This window comes from Ricinus communis, chromosome 1, assembly GCF_019578655.1.
Source record: "Ricinus communis isolate WT05 ecotype wild-type chromosome 1, ASM1957865v1, whole genome shotgun sequence".
Classification (NCBI taxonomy): domain Eukaryota; kingdom Viridiplantae; phylum Streptophyta; class Magnoliopsida; order Malpighiales; family Euphorbiaceae; genus Ricinus; species Ricinus communis.
Window position 1 is genome coordinate 5,767,832 of NC_063256.1, and position 17,856 is coordinate 5,785,687.

General features: G+C 31.1%; 2 protein-coding genes across 2 annotated transcripts; one reads left to right on the forward strand and one right to left on the reverse strand.

The window, feature by feature from the left end:
• Positions 1 to 2,213: 2,213 nt before the first annotated feature.
• Positions 2,214 to 5,096, reverse strand: LOC8274728 (auxin-induced protein AUX28). The gene is made up of 5 exons (XM_002520934.3): positions 4,551 to 5,096; positions 3,331 to 3,554; positions 2,935 to 3,070; positions 2,774 to 2,835; positions 2,214 to 2,495 (listed from the first exon to the last, which is right to left on the reverse strand). Exons 1-5 carry the CDS (start codon positions 4,823 to 4,825, stop codon positions 2,458 to 2,460), a joined length of 735 nt encoding a protein of 244 aa, XP_002520980.1. The 5' UTR covers positions 4,826 to 5,096; the 3' UTR covers positions 2,214 to 2,457.
• A 9,217-nt stretch (positions 5,097 to 14,313) lies between these two features.
• LOC125371039 lies at positions 14,314 to 16,312 on the forward strand. Its single transcript, XM_048378819.1, has 6 exons — positions 14,314 to 14,413; positions 14,495 to 14,666; positions 14,740 to 14,850; positions 14,941 to 15,052; positions 15,141 to 15,399; positions 15,999 to 16,312. Exons 1-6 carry the CDS (start codon positions 14,314 to 14,316, stop codon positions 16,310 to 16,312), a joined length of 1,068 nt encoding a protein of 355 aa, XP_048234776.1.
• The last annotated feature ends 1,544 nt before the right edge of the window (positions 16,313 to 17,856 follow it).

The following is a 17,856-nucleotide window of genomic DNA, read 5'->3' on the forward strand; positions in this document are numbered from 1 at the left end:
GTTTTTTCTTTTTCTTTTTGCTTCTCTTTATTACAACTTTGTTCACTATTTACAGAAATTGCTTATTTTTCGTTGCTAGCTTTAGTTAATTATAATTTTATATATATATATGCTTACAACTTTACCCAATCTTTAATTATATTCTTTCTTCTTTTTTGAATCAGCTTCACTTTAGTTATAACCTTATTTGTGTCTTTTCTGATTTCATCTCAACCCGTTTATAGATTTGGCACCAACTACTATAACTAATTTTTATTAACATTTTTACATTGTAATTCATTTAAATTTAAAAGATTTATATCTTATTAAATTTTTAGATTCAGTAATAACTAAAGTAAATTTTATAAAAATCTTAAAATGAGTTTCAAACTCATCGGTTTTCTTTTTTGTCATTATAAAAATACTCCTAACGTAACAAAGTCCTATAAATCATCAGCAAATGAATTCTGCATATAGATTTTGAGCTAAACATAATTGCTTACGTATAAAGTTTTTGTATTTAATTCTTACTTATTAATTGAGTAAAAAGAGGTTATTAAATTGATATTCGAAATGGAACCGGAAACTGAATCAAATTTATAATTAAACTAATAGCCGAGGCTTAGTTTTTGACTTTAGTTTCCATTTTCCAGCTGAAGTAAGAAATATAAGTGAAAAATAACAGAGAATATAAATAAATAAGTTGGAGTATAAGTCAACAATAATGTTTTCAGCAAATTTATAAATATATTAATTATTATTTGTGGTGTTTCGTTTTTGACGGAGAGATGAGATTCAAAGCCAATAAAGCTAAAGACCAGAAAAAACCAACCTGCCTGCCTTCTTAAAGACAGAAATGTGACAGCAACTTACTCCCACTGTCCAAACCTGCATACCAGCCTCAACTTGGCAAGAGATAGACACAAACATAAAAGACAGTCGTACAATTCTTTAGCCTTCCCCATTGAGGGTACTCTTTTGTATCTCAAGCAATCCTAATGAATGTACATGTGCTGCACTTTTTACTTTCACATTTCTCTATTTCTACTCTCTTCCTATATTATTGGAACTCGCTTTTCTCTACTCTACTCTATTCAATTTACACCGTTCATTTACATGGAGATTCTGCTGCTTTACTTTGATTTTTTTTCTTTTCTTTTTTTCACTTTGTAATTTGAATTGTTAAATCTCCTATCCTACGACCTTTGAGAGAACACATATTAAAACGAAAGCACATAAAAGGAAACTCCATGTGACTAGTTAACTGTGTGTGTTTTTTTAAATTGTTTTTTCTTTTGACATGTTCTCCTCCTGTGTTGCCTTTTGAGCAAATCTATTTTTATTTTATCACCCTGAATCTGAACTATTCTTTTCCAATTTCAGGATCTGCAATAATTAATTTTTCTGGTTAATTAATAAGAAAACAGAATCGGAAATTGCATGGACATCAGCAATATGTTAGATCCAAGATATTATGAGTGTTATTCTTTATATAAAAAGGAAGGTCTGAAATTTAAATTATAAGGCTTATATCCTTTTTAATTTTTAGTTAATATGAAATGGGACACCATCAATATCATATAATACTTCTGCCAGCGAAACGAGCATGACCTTCACTAAATTCTGATCATCAACGCATTAAACATACAACGGCAACAGCAGCTGGTCGGATGTACAAATTGTTCATGTGAAGAAACATATCATTTCAATTAGGGGCTTTTGTTTTTCTTTTAACCAGGCAGTAGCATTTGGATTAGATTATGATAAACGCATCACTAATCCATTCTTTTAATCCAGTTTAAAAGCACACTCTTACGTCCCATATGAAGATTGTAAATAAATTTATTTATTTTTTCTCTTTTTTGTTCTTAACTAAAAATTCCTTCTTGTTGTTATATTTATAGCAATGAACTGAAGCCTTTCTGTAAATACTGAAGAGAAAATACAGATCAAGAAATGGGCATCCATAAATGTTCCATGAACAGGCACATGATCTTGTTTCCTCTTCCAACAAGGTCATGGGACATTTCCACTACTAAGTCTACCCCATGACCAGCATTATAGCAATTAAATTGTAGCATACATTACAAAAGAAATACAAGCATTAACTAGATAAAACCAAAACGAATAAAATAATGTTCAAAGAATCTGAGGAAATTAAGCAGAACAACCAACAGGTACATTAAATAATAGGCAAACCATTAACGCACACCACTAATTAAACAAGCCAAACATGATAACCAGGTCTTAAAACTTTTAAAAGTCATTAATGTTCCTGTCCACAATAACTAACACTCAAAATATCTCCACAAATAGTAATAAAGTATATATATTTATAATATATAAAACAAACCATAGTATTATAATTAATAGCAATACAGAAACAACCCTAACAACCTGCTCAATCCATCTGTGGGCTTTTCAAGTAGCTATTTTTCTTCCCCCTTCACAGTGAGCAGGCTGTGGTTGGCCACTCATTTAGCTTCTGTTCTTGCGTTTTTCCATGGCCCTTGGTGCTGAAAATTCCAAAAGAAAAAGAAAGCCATCAGTATCAATTTTTTTAATTAACTTGTATCAGAATTAACTCAAATGATAAAAAACTTAGGTCAACTATTAACTAAATAAGAGTGCAAACAACGAAATCACCTTTTAAGAAACAGTTATTAAACATCTTAATTAGTATAATAAGGTTAACTGATTCTGAAGTTTTAACCTTTTTCTTTTTCTTCCCCCTTTCTAGGGTAGGTTAATGTACTTGTTTTAATCATATATAAAGATAACTTAGTGTACTAACCAAGTCCAGTCGCCTCAGTTCCTTTCATTATTCGCAGTCGCTTGCATGATTCAACAAACATCCTGGGTTGAAATTAGCAACACAAATGTTAATTAAAAACTTAAGTGAGAGGTTGAATTTTCATTATAAGGAAGAACTTTAAATATAATTAAGGAACTTACTTCCATGGGACATCCCCAACAAGCATCCAGTCACCATCCTTATCTTCATAAGTTGGAACATAGTCAGTTCCATTGAGAAGATCTATGAGCTTGCTCTCATTCAGGAAATCTTTCATTCCTTGGGATCCACAGTTCCCTTCAATCATATATCAACTTACAATTAGCTCAATGATCCTTTATAAAACAAAACGAAAAAAATAATTGGGCACTTGAGAGCTAAATCAATTGGTTATATTTATAAACTGTCAAATTGATTTGCACATTTATAGATTTTACATAATTTGGCCAAGTGCCCTTTAGCCTAATCTACCTCAACAGTTAAAAATTCAACTGGCCCAGTTTTTATTTATTTATTTTTTTTTTGTAAAAAAAAATTATTAGAATTAATATATGTACCTATGGTGAAGGAACTGAACATCTTTCCTAGGGCATCAGAGAGCTCCTGGTAGCTCTTGTACATCTTCAGGTCCACTTTTCGGAGATAAGGTGCCCCGTCCATGCTAACCTTGACAAAGGTTGGATTGAGACCAAGCTTCTCAGTCTCCTCATTGCTGCTCTTTTGCACAGTTAACATGTGCTTTCGGAATGAACGGACTGGAGGCCAACCGACTACTTGTGCCCTAAAATTTCAATTGTATTTTTATTCATTTAGTGATATGCATAAGTCATCAAATCCTTTTCATTTAATTCCTTAACTCCCACAAAGAAACATATTCAATTACCAAAGGGTAACAAAATCTATGGGAAATGACAAAACAGGTCAATAAATTGATACATCTAAATAAATAACTAAAGGAAAAATAAAATGAAAATAGGCTAGGAATTTGTATGGGAAGTACAAAGGTATACACATGCTGGGTTCACAGTGTGTTCCTTTGCTTGTCCAACTAAATTCATGTAATACTGAAATTATTGGTATGAGTAATACCCCTTCAGTGAGATCTCAAATAATTAAGGTTTTTCCTTCTATATTCTACAGAAAATATTCTTAATTTATATGGACAAGATCTATTATCAAACTGCTGCTGATGAGATATATATACTAACAGTAACTTCAATAATTCTTTTTATATACATATGCTGTCTTATCTTCCTACAATCACTATCACAATTTTACAAGATCAAGCTATGATCAGGAAAAGTTGCACGTTTTATAATTGTCACTAATAATTCAAGGCTGCTAAAGAAATGCTATTGCTAGCAGCAGCATATCATATTATACTCTCTATATACTGATTAAAGTAGGTAAAAAGAGAAAATGGAAATAAAGGTAATATAGTTCATACAAACAGTTAATTCTTGAAAAAAGAAATTTTAGCAGACTTATATTCTTGGAGTGAAAACTAGCCAAAGAATGTGGCTGTTCTCTTTTTCAGTTCTTGCAGTAAATTTATCTAACTTCAGTATGTTAAGCCAGAAACTGTACTTTCCTCTCTCTCTCTCTCTCTCTCTCACACACACACACACAGAGATATGAAGCATATATGGTTAGCCTAAGACGTGGCTTACCTAACCAGTTATGCTATAAAAAGAAAAGAAAACGAAAGAAAAAAAGAAAGAAAGAAGAAAGAAGTAAATAAAATAAGATCACAAAAGAAGCGTGCAATATAACATACTTAGCTGGAGGCTTGGCTGGATCATCGGCGCTGAGAAGATTGTTTTCTCTTGATATTGTTTTAGTATTGTCATTTGGATCGATCCCTGGTTCTTTCGAAGAAAGATTAAGCTTCAAATCCACAGTTTCAGAGAATCCTCTCTTTCTTGCCACCTCTCCTTCACTAGCAGTATTTGTAGTACTACTCCCTCCTCCTCCAACATTTCCTGGTAGCCCTAGCCTCAGTTCAGTCTCTTCAAAACCCATCTTTGTTGCTGCCTGCTCTACTACTTCCATGATCAGTTTTGGCCTTTCTAGCTTTCAAGAACTCAATCTCTCCCTTTCTCTCTCTAACCCCACTTTCTTTTCTTTCTTTTCTATTCTCTCTCTCTCTCTCTCTCTCTCCCTCTCTCTCTAACTTTAGCTCATGTAGGTTGTGTACCAACTCTAGGTAGCTAAATGGGTTATGATTCTTGAATTGGTGTTATTGAAATGTTTGAGAGATAAAAGAAACAGTGACTTTTATGAGATATAGTAATATTGGTAACAATAATAATAATACAAACAACTCAATCAACAAAGGGAAGAGTTCTGTTTTGTTGGGGTTGATGGGTATTAATAATGTGGATGGAGGGGGCACTTCGTAATTTTAAACTCTTGGCCTATTGGGTTATTGCCACGTGGAAGCTTTTTGTCTGAGCTAGAATTTTAGAAACTTTACTGGTAAATAGGTGACGTACGACGTGGTGATATTAGGGTTGTTATGATTGGTTTGTGGCTTGTTTGCTGCTCTTCCCATTTTCACCTTTCCAACACCTTCTGCTAATTCTTGCTCTTTCATAACTGCGCCTTACAAATTTTGAGAAACTTTGACGATTTTTAAATCAAAATCTCACTTGGATCATCAAGAAAAAGAGAGAATTAATGTTTATAGATTTACATGGTCGTCACATTATCCTAAAGACAATAAATATTTATTTTTAGAAAAAGTATATAATTATTTGAATGATTTAACCATTAGTTAGATAGATATTTAATTGTTAAATTTTATACGTATCAAAAGAAAAATTAAAGAAATTAAAACATTTAAATATAATTTCTTTTTTCTTTTTCTAACTTTAGGTAGCTCATATTTTACTTAATAAGTACTTTATATCTATTCATTCATATGCACATTTTTCTATTAACAGTGCGCTTTTTCATTTTACTATATACGTATCACATTAATGAATTAACTAAAAGTTCCAGCAATCCATTTTGCTAATAAAATAACCTGAATATATTGATTTATTAAGAAAATATTAAATTAAAATTAACTAAACCATTAATTTTTTAAAAATAATTTAATAAAAGATATGAAACCAATAAATTGATTAATTAATTCTTGCAGTAATCTCTAATTCTAATATTTGCCAAAAAAAATTAATATAATTCATCATTGAATTGCTTTCTTTAAAAAATCGAGTTCTAGATGTATGATAGACGACTCATAATTTAGTATTTTTGTAAATTTTTTTTTTTAAAAATTGTAAAATAAAAAAGGAGATAAAAAAATATTCCTTTCCAAGAAAAGTACTAAAAGAAGAAGCAATCAAGGGAGTAGAAAACTGGGATTGAAGGAGCCAAGGAAGAGTGCTTCCACGAGCTGCTTGGTAGAAGCCTTTGTCCGTCAACACAGAAGAGAGGAGTTTGGTTATGGCAGAGGGCTGCTGTGTCTTGTAAGTCTGCCATATGATTGGATCAGAAAACTTCAATTCTCAATCTATAATTCACTATTGCCCAAGTGTACTTGAACAGAAACAATATCAGGTAAATCTTTCTTCTCTCTATTTTTCTTTGTAACTATATTTTCCTTACGAAGACCTTTTAGGTGGACAGCGTAATCTGTATAGCAATATATTTAACCAAGATTCCTTGTGCAGAAGGGAATAATTTCAAAGTAAATTCAAAAGCTGATTGTTACAGTGTAAAATTATCTTGAATTAGTCAATTTAGCCTGAATAGATCCAATAGAGCCACCATCCTTGATTGGGACATGGATTGGCAAACATTCCTATGATGACCAGTCCAAATCCTGTGCGTTTGCACGGATCATTTATGAAGATTTTAATTATGTATTGGAAATTCATTCTTGTCATAGTTTAACCACAATCGAAACCCAAAAATTTATTATCAACATTTACAATTTAAAATAAAAAATTATAAGATAAAATATAAACTAGATATACATGACTGACTTCAATATACATGACGACGTAGATGAAGGAGATAAAAAAGTAATTACTGGGAGTTCGAAAGATAAATTCTGATATATAAATTATTTATATATATTATTTATACATATATTTTCTTAATATCTTTATAAATCAAGCGAAGATTAAAATAAATTTAAAAAAAAAAGGAGTATTTCACTTTAATAAGCAGGCAGTATGAAATGAAAATACATATATAACAAATGGAAAGAATAAAAAGTAAAAATGAAGTAAGGGAGAATTAATTAAAAGGAGAAATCGCTGTTATATAGATATTTTAAAAAAGAATAATATTAATTGACAAAAGTGTACTGAAATGTTATAAAGAGCATATATATATATATATATAGAGAGAGAGAGAGAGAGAGAGAGAGAGAGAGAGAGAGAGAGAGAGAGAGAGAGAGAGATGGATGGATAGTACGTAGTTATCAAAGTTAATGAGAAAAATTAATATGAGAGGTGGCCCTGCCCACACTGCCCCTGTCAATTACCAAGTTCCTGGAAATTGAAGATCCAAATTCATGTTCTGTGGCACACAGTATTTGGCTCGTTATGACAATTGCAAGACATCCCTTTCTGCATTTCTCTAACATTTGCAGATTCAACTATATTAATGAAGACTGGATGCAATTCCATATAGGCTTATTATCCAGTGTTCCTGCTTGTTCGTTTCAATAAATATTTCTGTAATTATCGGAGATTGCTTTGGAAATCGTCAAAAATAAAATACATAAAATCATCATGCAAGTGCGATATCCGATCTGTATCTAACTTTCTCTATTCACCTGTCGAACAACGTCTTTTGTTCATTTATGTCCCAAATGCTTCTACTGCTTTTCTTTAATTCAAGGAAATATCCTAATTCATACAAGTATCTGCGACCGAACTGAGTTAATTTAGTGGGCGAGGGGGCAATATTATTAGATATCCTTGTACGCCACTCAGGTGCTTGGAAAAGCAGGCACAGCTTGTCTATGCAATTGTGTATTTTTAAGCTGGCCATATAAAAGGAAATGTGGGTAATAGAGCATAAAGAAGATGTGAACCCATTGTTTGACAGCCACTTTTAACTGTCTTGCTATTAGGTATACAAGGAAATTTGTATATATGTGGTATGTTAGTCTGTATTTTGTTGGTCTATAATTGCATGCACACATGTAGCCCATGTTCATTTTCTGCATTTCTAGCCACCAATAGAAGTGGCATTACATTGCAAAAATTGTGTGTGTCTATATAATATATATATTATTAAACAAAAATTTACATCCATAGACTTAGTCTAACTATATATATGTATTTATCAATTTAAATAGAATTTCTAGTTCGAAACTTCTTCCTATTCTTCGTAATAAAAAAAAAATACAAAATTTACAAGAAATAATTGTAAGTATAATATCTTGTTAAATTTGAATGCGAGAATTTGTGTATACATATATAAAAAAAATATAGATCTTGCAATCAACAAGAAAAATATTATATTTAATTAAAATTCATAAAAAGATTCATTTCATTTGAAAAAAATACATGAAAGATAATGAAATATAATTAGACCCCATATATACATGCACACATGGCCTGCTTGCTTAAATATGAGGACCCTGGCTAAATGTATAATTGGAATATTTTCTTGTACTGCCCCTGAATTTAAGTGTCTTTTTGTATTGGTGTTCTTCATATTATTGGTTCCCATATGAATTTTGATTTTTGTAAGCTAAAAGCCCTTAAAGGATAGTTTTATCTAGTTTCGGTTTATTGTTTAATTTGTTATTAAAACCCATTGCAATAGAGATGAGGATGACGACCTTATGATTATGCAGTCTTTCCCTTATCCATTTACTGTAAGATCTTTTATGAAACTTTGATTACATTAGAGATTTTTCAAATTAAAAACTTTTAAGGGATAATTAGTTTTTCCCTGTATATTGGACTATCGTTATAATCTTTTTATTGTTGATATTTTTGATTCGTAAGATTTTTTATTTAAAAATATTTATACATATAAAACTTAATTAATCAAATTAAATAATTTAATTAAAAGTATAGTTGATAATATATTATATAAAATTAAAAGAATAATTAGTTTATTAATATATATATATATATATATATATTAATTATATTAATGATTATTATTTGATTATAAAAATAATTTAATTAACTTGCTATTTTTTAAGATTAAAATTATTATTTAAATTAAAAGTATTATATTTATCAATATATTTATATAATAAATCAAATAAAAATCTAAGAAAATATAGAATTTATACAATAATTATATATTTTAAAAATAAATACACATATTAAAGTCTATGGTCTATATATTGGAATTTCTCCATCTTAAGACATACGAAAAAATAAATGCATATAAAAGCATTATTGTGTTCTTTATGGTAAAAGAAAAGTTTAACCACATATGCATTAACCGACATAAAGCAAGAATTAATTAATTATTCTTTCTTTCTACATATTAAGGATTGCAATGCTATCTGAGGTGGGTTCCGGATGGTGCAATAAATAATAGGTATTCATATTATAATAGAGTAATTTTGATTATTTTTTTATGTACTATACTTAATTGACGGATGAGTACTATATATCTAAATGTTTTGTATTTAAATAGTAAAGGTTATACATATATATAATATTTTAAATTATATAACTATTAAATATGTATTACTTATTTAACTATATTAGTAGAATATATGAAACGTAAGAAAGAAAATCTTAAAAAATGATGGTAACAAAAAGAAAATCTCAAGGTATAAAAACAAAATAAATAAAATCTGAAGAAAGAAAAATTAAAAAAAGGGAAATGTATAAGGTAGGGTGGGACCAAATTGGGTTAAAGAAAAGGCATGTGAGTAGATTGAAGAGAAGGGGAAGGGCATGTGAACTTGTTGGGAAATGGGGGCTTTGTGTGTCGCCCAACTCTCTAACCCTTTCCCATGTGCGCCGCTGCAGGGCAGCCCACTTACCATCATCATCTTCATTTTTCTTTTTAATTAAAATGTGTTATTCTTGGGTTACATATTAATATATAGCAACTTCCATCGATCAGTGAAGATCTACACTCTTGTTGCACTAAGATTATGTGTAAATTCCTGACACTTGTTTCCCCTACACATACTATTATATATATTTAACACAATCACCCTTCATTAGTTTTATTTTTATATGATATCATCAAACCCCAAATGATCGTCACTGCTAATACCTCTATGTCAGTGATCATTGTATATGTTGTTAATAATTAGCCTCTTGCCCATCTTTTTATTTTTATAATTCCTTTTGCATAATTGAATTTAATGATTCAATGATTATTGATCAGAGCTACTGTAATAACTTATTCATTTGGGCGGTGGTTATATATATATATATATATATATACACACACACATACACATAGGACAATAAATAAAAACTGTGGGTCAAATGTTCTTAAAGTTTGTAGGGTTTGGACTTTAGGAGAGAACCCAGAAAGAAAACCAAATCAAATATTATGTAAATTTATAGATTCTTGATGCCTATGTAATTATATAGATTCTTTATGCTCTCCAAGCCTGCTCCTATGCCATGTTATGACTTAAAATTCACCAAAACAAAAGGAAAAAAAAAAAACTCATAATTTGAAGCTAGAAAAAGGGATCCTAAATAGCTGGAAAGCATTGATTTATCAAACTAGCAAGTTTCTTCCCTTCTTTGCATCTAAAAGTACTATGGGTTCTTGTGATCATAACAGTTTCTTGGTATACTTTTTAGTGCAAGTTGTTTTCCTTTTTGTTCTTTTCTAAGCATTATTATGAGCTGAGGTATCTAGAAACTAAGACCTCGTTCGAACGAGTTCTTAAAAGATGCACCTTTTTTTTTTCTTTTTCGTATGCACACTTCACAAGCACTACTTAGTACCTAAGAACTTGACTTATTGGAGTTATCATTGTTCTAATGCTACCTATCGAACACATCTACATTTTTAGGTTATTTTAATAGAGAACAATAATTCAGAGAGTGCACAATCAGCAGTGCAGTGTTGCTGTCAATGTATGTTCTAGCTAGTGAGGATGCATGGGGCTGGGAAAAGAAAGATAATTCAGAAAGTGCACAGTTTCAATCGCGAATTTATTCCTCACACAATTCACTATCCAGTAGCTTGTGTAAAAGCATATGTTTATTTATATTTCTTAATGATTTGGTGCAATTCCCGGTGTCAATTATTAACGAACCATATATATATATATATATATATATATATATATATATATATATATATATATATATATATTATATATATATATAGTAGTATTTTAAGAAATAATCATCAATGCACATGCATGCATATGTAAAATCATCTCTTGTTCAAGAGGGCTAACTAATAAAACAGTAAGGAGACGTTATTTAATGATTAATATAATACATAGTGAAAGATCTTATGTTTATCAGCTAGGAATTATAATATCCAAGTAAATGAACTGAGGTTGTCTACTGATTCCGGTTTCTAGGTCTCATGTCTGCATATCTATAGGAAAAAACATACAATTACAAGCTTAAAATTCCAACTTAAAGAAGGACTTTATAATATCTTTAACTCTTTGTTTGGACTTTTGTGTATAGGCTTTGGTCGGAAATAACGGTCTACTAAATTTAAAACACCAAATCTGTTGGAAATTAGAAATTGGATTTTATACATTGGTTTAAAAATATATATAAGATTTATTTATATGAAAACTACTAATTGAAGTATCTAAATTTATATGAAACGACTCTCTAAAACTTATAGAATTTAACAATCATATGACAGACAAATTAAACAACCGAAAGATCCTAAGTTTATTTAAAAACTTAATGTTTTGGGCTAGTAATAAGGAGGCAATAGGCTCGCTGATATACTTTAATTTCAAGAAGACAAGCCGAAGTATGTTTGTTTGACGGTGGATATGGAGATGCCATCCATATGCATATGCAAGTAACAACTAGACTAGGTCTAGCTGCATTTTAAAGAAAATATTGAAATATAATTTCCCGTGTTAATTGAAAATGAGAATTATAAAGGGCATTTAATTAAGTTTATACAGTACAAGATGAGCCCTTACATCTCCCCAGGATTCCATGAAGTTTAATAATATAGCATACAACAGATCAATAAACTTAATTAATTTGTAGGCATAAAAAAGAACGATAATCAAAATCTCTATCGATAAGATTATATTTACAAAAGAAAGAATGTGATAAATCACATAAAACCATTGATGCAGGTTGTATTAAATCTTTAATACAATTCCAATTGCAATAATGCAAACCCCCAAATCACATATGTGACTGCATCAAATAAATACATACATCTATACAATAAGAAAAATAAAAAGAAAATCCTGATGGGAAGGCCGCATTAATTGTAAATAAAATGACATGAACCATTCGTGTGGCAAAGAGAAGATAAACGAAAGCTAAAAATTGAGTGGACGTGGTGGCGGTGGCCAACAATTCAAAATTTTTAGTTCTTGAGGAAAAAGAAAAGAAAAGGCGAAATGAATGATTAAAGGGGAGATGATCGTAGATAGGCACCGAGAGTAATATGAGCTTGGTCATTTGCCGGATATCTTGTCCCTCTTTTTGATGCCAAAACGGGCCATCCTTTGTTTTAACGCTTTGCATCTGTACCATAATTGTCAGTGTTAGGTTCGGGCTCCTATCATCCATCCCCTATTAATGCTGCGGGTCCTTTTTTATGGGATGACCTCAACCTCACGTGTGCTTGTAATGGAGAAAGTCTACTAATGCTTTTAGAGGATGCTGTCTGCCCGATGCGGCCTAGCCGGTTGGATCGAAAGACCGGCGGCACTATATATAGGCAGACCACCCTTTTCTATATATATCCGCTAAATATCTATTGATTTAATTGGGCAGATCGATAATTTGGTGACCCAATTACGGGTAACCCATTTACAAGAATAAGAATAAGAATTTAAAGTCTAAAAGAGTCACTAAATGCTTTCACCAATCAAACTAATATACTTCTTATTCAGAAATAATATTTATGAAGTGTTATTATGAACGAATTGAAACTAGAGGATTAATTATGTGATAAATATTTTATGACTCATTAGTTTTAGTTTTATTAATATAATAATTTATAAATTTTAGACATAATAAATTAGTTAATATGTATCGACTATTTAATTAGTATATCATTTCTATTTCTTTTATTTTTAAATTTTTGATAAATTAATTAAAAAATTCAATAAAAATGATATGTTAAATTTTGGTGGGTAATAATATTTCTTGAAATTCATAAACCTTTTTAAATTTAAATATTAGATCATATAAAAAATATATTGTTTTAAGTATCTTATAATAGATATACATTTATACAGTCTAAATATAAATATTTAATAAAATTAAATTCAATCGTTGTTCAATTCGGTCGATCCTTATATCTTTGATTCTCTACTTTCTTCAATTCAATGACCAGGCCACTCCAAAGTCATGGTTGTGAATGTTAATTGACCATAGATTGATACCTAACCTTTTGTTTTATTCTCAAGCTAAATGTAATTAGCCACGCATGGGACAAATATCCTCAACTTCTTCCTCCACAGAATTTCTAGTTCATTGACATCTTCCATAAGAATTATGTTCTTTGCTTAGTTCAGCTATAAAATCATCATTCAGAAGTAATTGTTTTCTTAAAAAGAAAAATAGAATGGTATATTATTATTATTATGTCATACAATCATGTTATCTAAAAATATAAATTATCACGTGAATTTCTGATAATAAACTCATATCTTTAGTACATCTCTACATGTAAATGTTTATTAAATTTAAAATAGTGAGAAATACAAAATTATTTTATAATTTTGTGAAATATATATTAATAAAATAGGATAGATGAGAATCCAATTCTAACTTTTTCAAGAAGTGTTAATGCTCTTATAGAATATACAGGAACCTTGATTATGTGCAGAATGACTTATGATAAATTGGTGCAATAATAGTCATACATTATGTAGCAGCAGCATCAGTGTAGCACCATTGCAACAGATCACAATAGGAATTATAGAAAAGAATGTACATATTATGTTTTGTAGCATAAGATATTCTTTTATTTACTTTTCTTACTTTGTCTTCTAGTTAGTCAGCTAGTTTTCTGTTGCAACAAACTTAGCAGGCTGTAGGCTATAAATAGCAATGCTTCTCATTACTGTATTTGTAATTTTTCCATTTTCTCTTATAAAATCATATCATAATTCTCATGATGGTATTAGAGCAAGAATGCTTCTGACCTTTCCTTTTCTTCTTTTCTTGGTGAACAAACCAATTTTTTAATCTTAAAACTATCATTTTTTTCTTTATCGTTCCTTGCACAAGTTTTCTTTTTCTTCTTAATTGATCTCAGCCATCATGGCGAACAACAGCAAAGTCAAGGAGGAGGAGATGCCTTCCAGTCCATATTTTATCCATCCAAATGATAATCCGTCTCTTGTTATGGTTCCTAGCATTCTCATCGGAGGAAACTATCACTCATGAGTAAGATCTATGAGAATGAGCTTGATTTCTAAAAATAAAATTACATTTGTTGACGGTTCCATTAAGACACCTGATAAAGATGATGCTACGTATTCTGCTTGGGAAAGATGTAATAACTTAGTTGTTTCTTGGATTCATAGAGCAGTTTCACCTTCTATTGCTTAAAGTATAGCTTGTATTGATTCTGCAGTTGATGTCTGGGAAGATCTAAAAGATAAATTCTCACAAAGTGATATCCATAGATTATGTGATTTACAAGAAGAGATTTATGGTTTTAAGCAAAACAACCTTTCGGTTAATGATTATTATACACATTTAAAAATGTTGTGGGATGAGTTATCCAGCTTTAGGCCTATTCCGAAGTGCACCTGCACTCCTCAATGTAGCTGCAATGCTTTAAAAGCTGTTAAAGTTTATCAATGATTATGTGATCAGATTTCTAAAGGGGCTTAATGAGAACTTCTCAGTTGTCAAGTCACAGATCAAGCTTATGGATCCATTGCCTCCAATCAACAAAGTCTTTTCAATGGTCTTGCAGCATGAAAGGTAGATCACTAGTAGTAATTTTCCTGAGGCAAATGTATTTGTAGCAATAACCAACTCACAGTACAATATTTCTGGTTCCTTTGGAACAAGAGTGAACAATGTGAATACAAAGGTTAATATTTTCTACAGCAGAGGCACAAATTATGGCAATAAGCTATTTAAGAAACCTGGATATAGCTATGGAGGTTCAATTAAGAAACCTGTTTGTATTATTGCGCAAAGAAGGCAATACTATTGATATTTGTTACAAAAAACATAGTTTTCCACTTAGATATTAGTTCAAATTAAAGACGGAAAATGCTAGCTATGCTAATCATGTTGAGGCAGGGCAATACACTATAGATAAAGTGATGAGTAATTCTGGTAAAGAAGTTGTAGCTGAAAAGCATAAGGGTTCAGGTAGCAATTCAGGAGGTCAATTCCCATTTACTCAGGAGCAATATCAAAGGATTGTAGCTTTGATTCAAACTAATGCAAATGCAGTGTCATCACCTACAACTATTGCTCATGTTAACACACTTTCAACTAAGTTTGTACCCTCTAAACCAGGTGCCACCTATCATAAATGTTATTTTACCTCTAAAACTTTAAATAGTAGCTGGATCATAGATACAAGAGCAACAAATCATATAACATGCAATTGGTACAAAAATTTCATTCTTACAGCGAGACATAATTTTCATAAAAGGTAAAAAAATTTAAGAACTGATAATGGAATTGAGTTTGACATGTCAGCCTTTTATGATTCAAAGGGAATTATACATAAGATCACATGTGTTTATACTCATGAATAAAATGGTACAGTTGAGCGCAAACATCAACATATATTCAATGTAGCAAGAGCTTTAAGGTTTCAGTCAAATTTACCCATTCATTTTTTGCTTGACTACATTGAACATGTTGTGCACCTAATAAACATAATTTCTTCACCAGTAATAGAAAATAACGCACACTTCTCACTTATTTATAACAAGCCTGCTACTTACAACCATCTCAAGGTCTTTGGCTGTTTATGCTTTGCTTCTACCATTGATACCTTTAGATCAAATGTGTCTTTTTAGGCTATCCTCTTACTATAAAGGGTTATAAATTATATAATAGACAAACGAAACAATTTTTTATTTCTAGAAATGTGGTTTTCTATGAAGATCGGTTTCCTTATAAGGGGTTGACTGTTACAAGTGATTCTACTCAGTTGGATCATTCATCTTCCATCTCTACTTTTGTTCTTGATGATTTTGATTATATGAATGATTTTTTAAATGCATCAAATCAAACTCCTACCTCACAAACACCTGCACCTGCATCACATATTGCTCATACATCACCAATCCTACATGATCCAACTGCTGAACCACTCTTTACTAATCAAGACCTTCCAGACTTGAGGAGAACAACTAGAACCTCCTATTTGCTTACACATCTTCGAGATTACCAATGCACATTACCCCCATCTCTCTGACATACCACTTCTCCTCATAGCCTTAACCAAGTGCTCTCATATCAACAACTATCATCACACTGTAAGGTTTTTTCATTAAACATATCTTTTGCACATGAGCCAACTTGTTATGATGATGCTATTAAACAAGATTGTTGGAAAGAGGCTATGAATCTTAGGTAAAAGCATTTAAGGACTATGGAACTTGGGTTTTAATTGAATTGCCGCCTGAAAAACATGCTATAAGCTGCAAATAGGTATACAAAATAAAATATAAGGCAGATGGAACTGTTGAAAAATACAAGGCTAGGTTGGTAGCTAGAGGATTCACTCAACAGGTAGGCCTAGACTACATAGAAACCTTCTAACCTGTTGCCAAAATGACAACTGTGAGAACTTTGCTTGTTGTGGCAACTGCAAATAATTGGCATCTGAAGCAACTTGACATAAACAATGCATTTTTGCATGGTGATCTAACAGAAGAGGTCTACATAACAGTACCACCTGGATTCCGGACAAAGAAGCCAAATCAAGTGTGCAAACTGCTCAAATCTCTTTATGGACTCAAGCAAGGTAGCAGACAGTGGCATCACAAATTGACTGATGCTTTACTCCAACAAGGTTTCAAGTCAGCTCACTCAGATCCTTCTCTATTTATCAAAGGTACCACATAATCCTTTATTGCCTCGTTTATCTTTGTTGATGATGTGATATTGGCCGGTAATTTACTAAAAGAGATTGATTCTATCAAGTCTTATTTGAATGATGCCTTCAAAATAAAAGATTTAGGCAACCTGAAGTTCTTCCTTAGCTTAGAGGTAGTCAAATCGACAAAAGGAATTAATTTATGCCAAAGGAGTTATGCTATTGACCTTTTAACTAAGACTGGCTTTTTAGAAGCAAATTCTACTCCTACACCTATGCTAGCTTCTACCAGGCTTAAAAAGGATGATGGACCTCTCTTGAATGATAATTCTTATTATAGAAGAATTGTAGGGAAACTGCTTTATCTTTGCACCACTAGACCTGACTTATCCTATGCAGTACAACAACTCTCTCAATTCTTAGATTGTCCCATGGAAACAAGCTATAAATAGAGTTCTGAGATACTTAAAAGGATCCCCAGTAACATGAATTTTCTTCTCTTCTTCCTCAGATCTTCAACTAAAAGCATTTTCTGATTCATATTGGGCAACTTGTTGTGATACAAGGAAATCTGTTTCTAGGTATTGTTTGTTTCTTGGCTCATCACTCATCTCCTGGAAATCAAAGAGACGATCTATTGTTTCTATGTCATCATCGGAAGCAGAATATCAAGCCTTAGCCAATCTAACATGTGAACTTCAATGGTTGCAATATCTTCTTAATGATCTCGGACAAAAGTTTAAGCCAGCCAATGTTTATTGTGACAATGCCTTAGCTCTACAATTAGCTCATAACCCAGTATACCATGAGCGTACCAAGCATATTGAGATCGATTGTCACATAGTTCGAGAGAAGATTCAGCAAAGCCTTTTTTATTTGCTACCATTACATCATCTAATCAGTTGCCTGATTGCTTCACC

What these genes read in the sequence shown, in the direction of transcription:
- LOC8274728 (XM_002520934.3), bottom strand. Translation starts at nt 4,825, where the DNA reads ATGGAAGTAGTAGAGCAGGCAGCAACAAAGATGGGTTTTGAAGAGACT. An exon ending in GTTGGGGATGTCCCATGGAA is followed by an intron (nt 2,836 to 2,934) that starts GTAAGTTCCTTA and finishes ATTTCAACCCAG; the next exon opens with GATGTTTGTTGAATCATGCA. An exon ending in AACTGAGGCGACTGGACTTG is followed by an intron (nt 2,496 to 2,773) that starts GTTAGTACACTA and finishes TGGAATTTTCAG; the next exon opens with CACCAAGGGCCATGGAAAAA.
- LOC125371039 (XM_048378819.1), top strand. Translation starts at nt 14,314, where the DNA reads ATGAGAATGAGCTTGATTTCTAAAAATAAAATTACATTTGTTGACGGT. An exon ending in AGCTTTAGGCCTATTCCGAA is followed by an intron (nt 14,667 to 14,739) that starts GTGCACCTGCAC and finishes TTATGTGATCAG; the next exon opens with ATTTCTAAAGGGGCTTAATG. An exon ending in ATGGTCTTGCAGCATGAAAG is followed by an intron (nt 14,851 to 14,940) that starts GTAGATCACTAG and finishes CTTTGGAACAAG; the next exon opens with AGTGAACAATGTGAATACAA.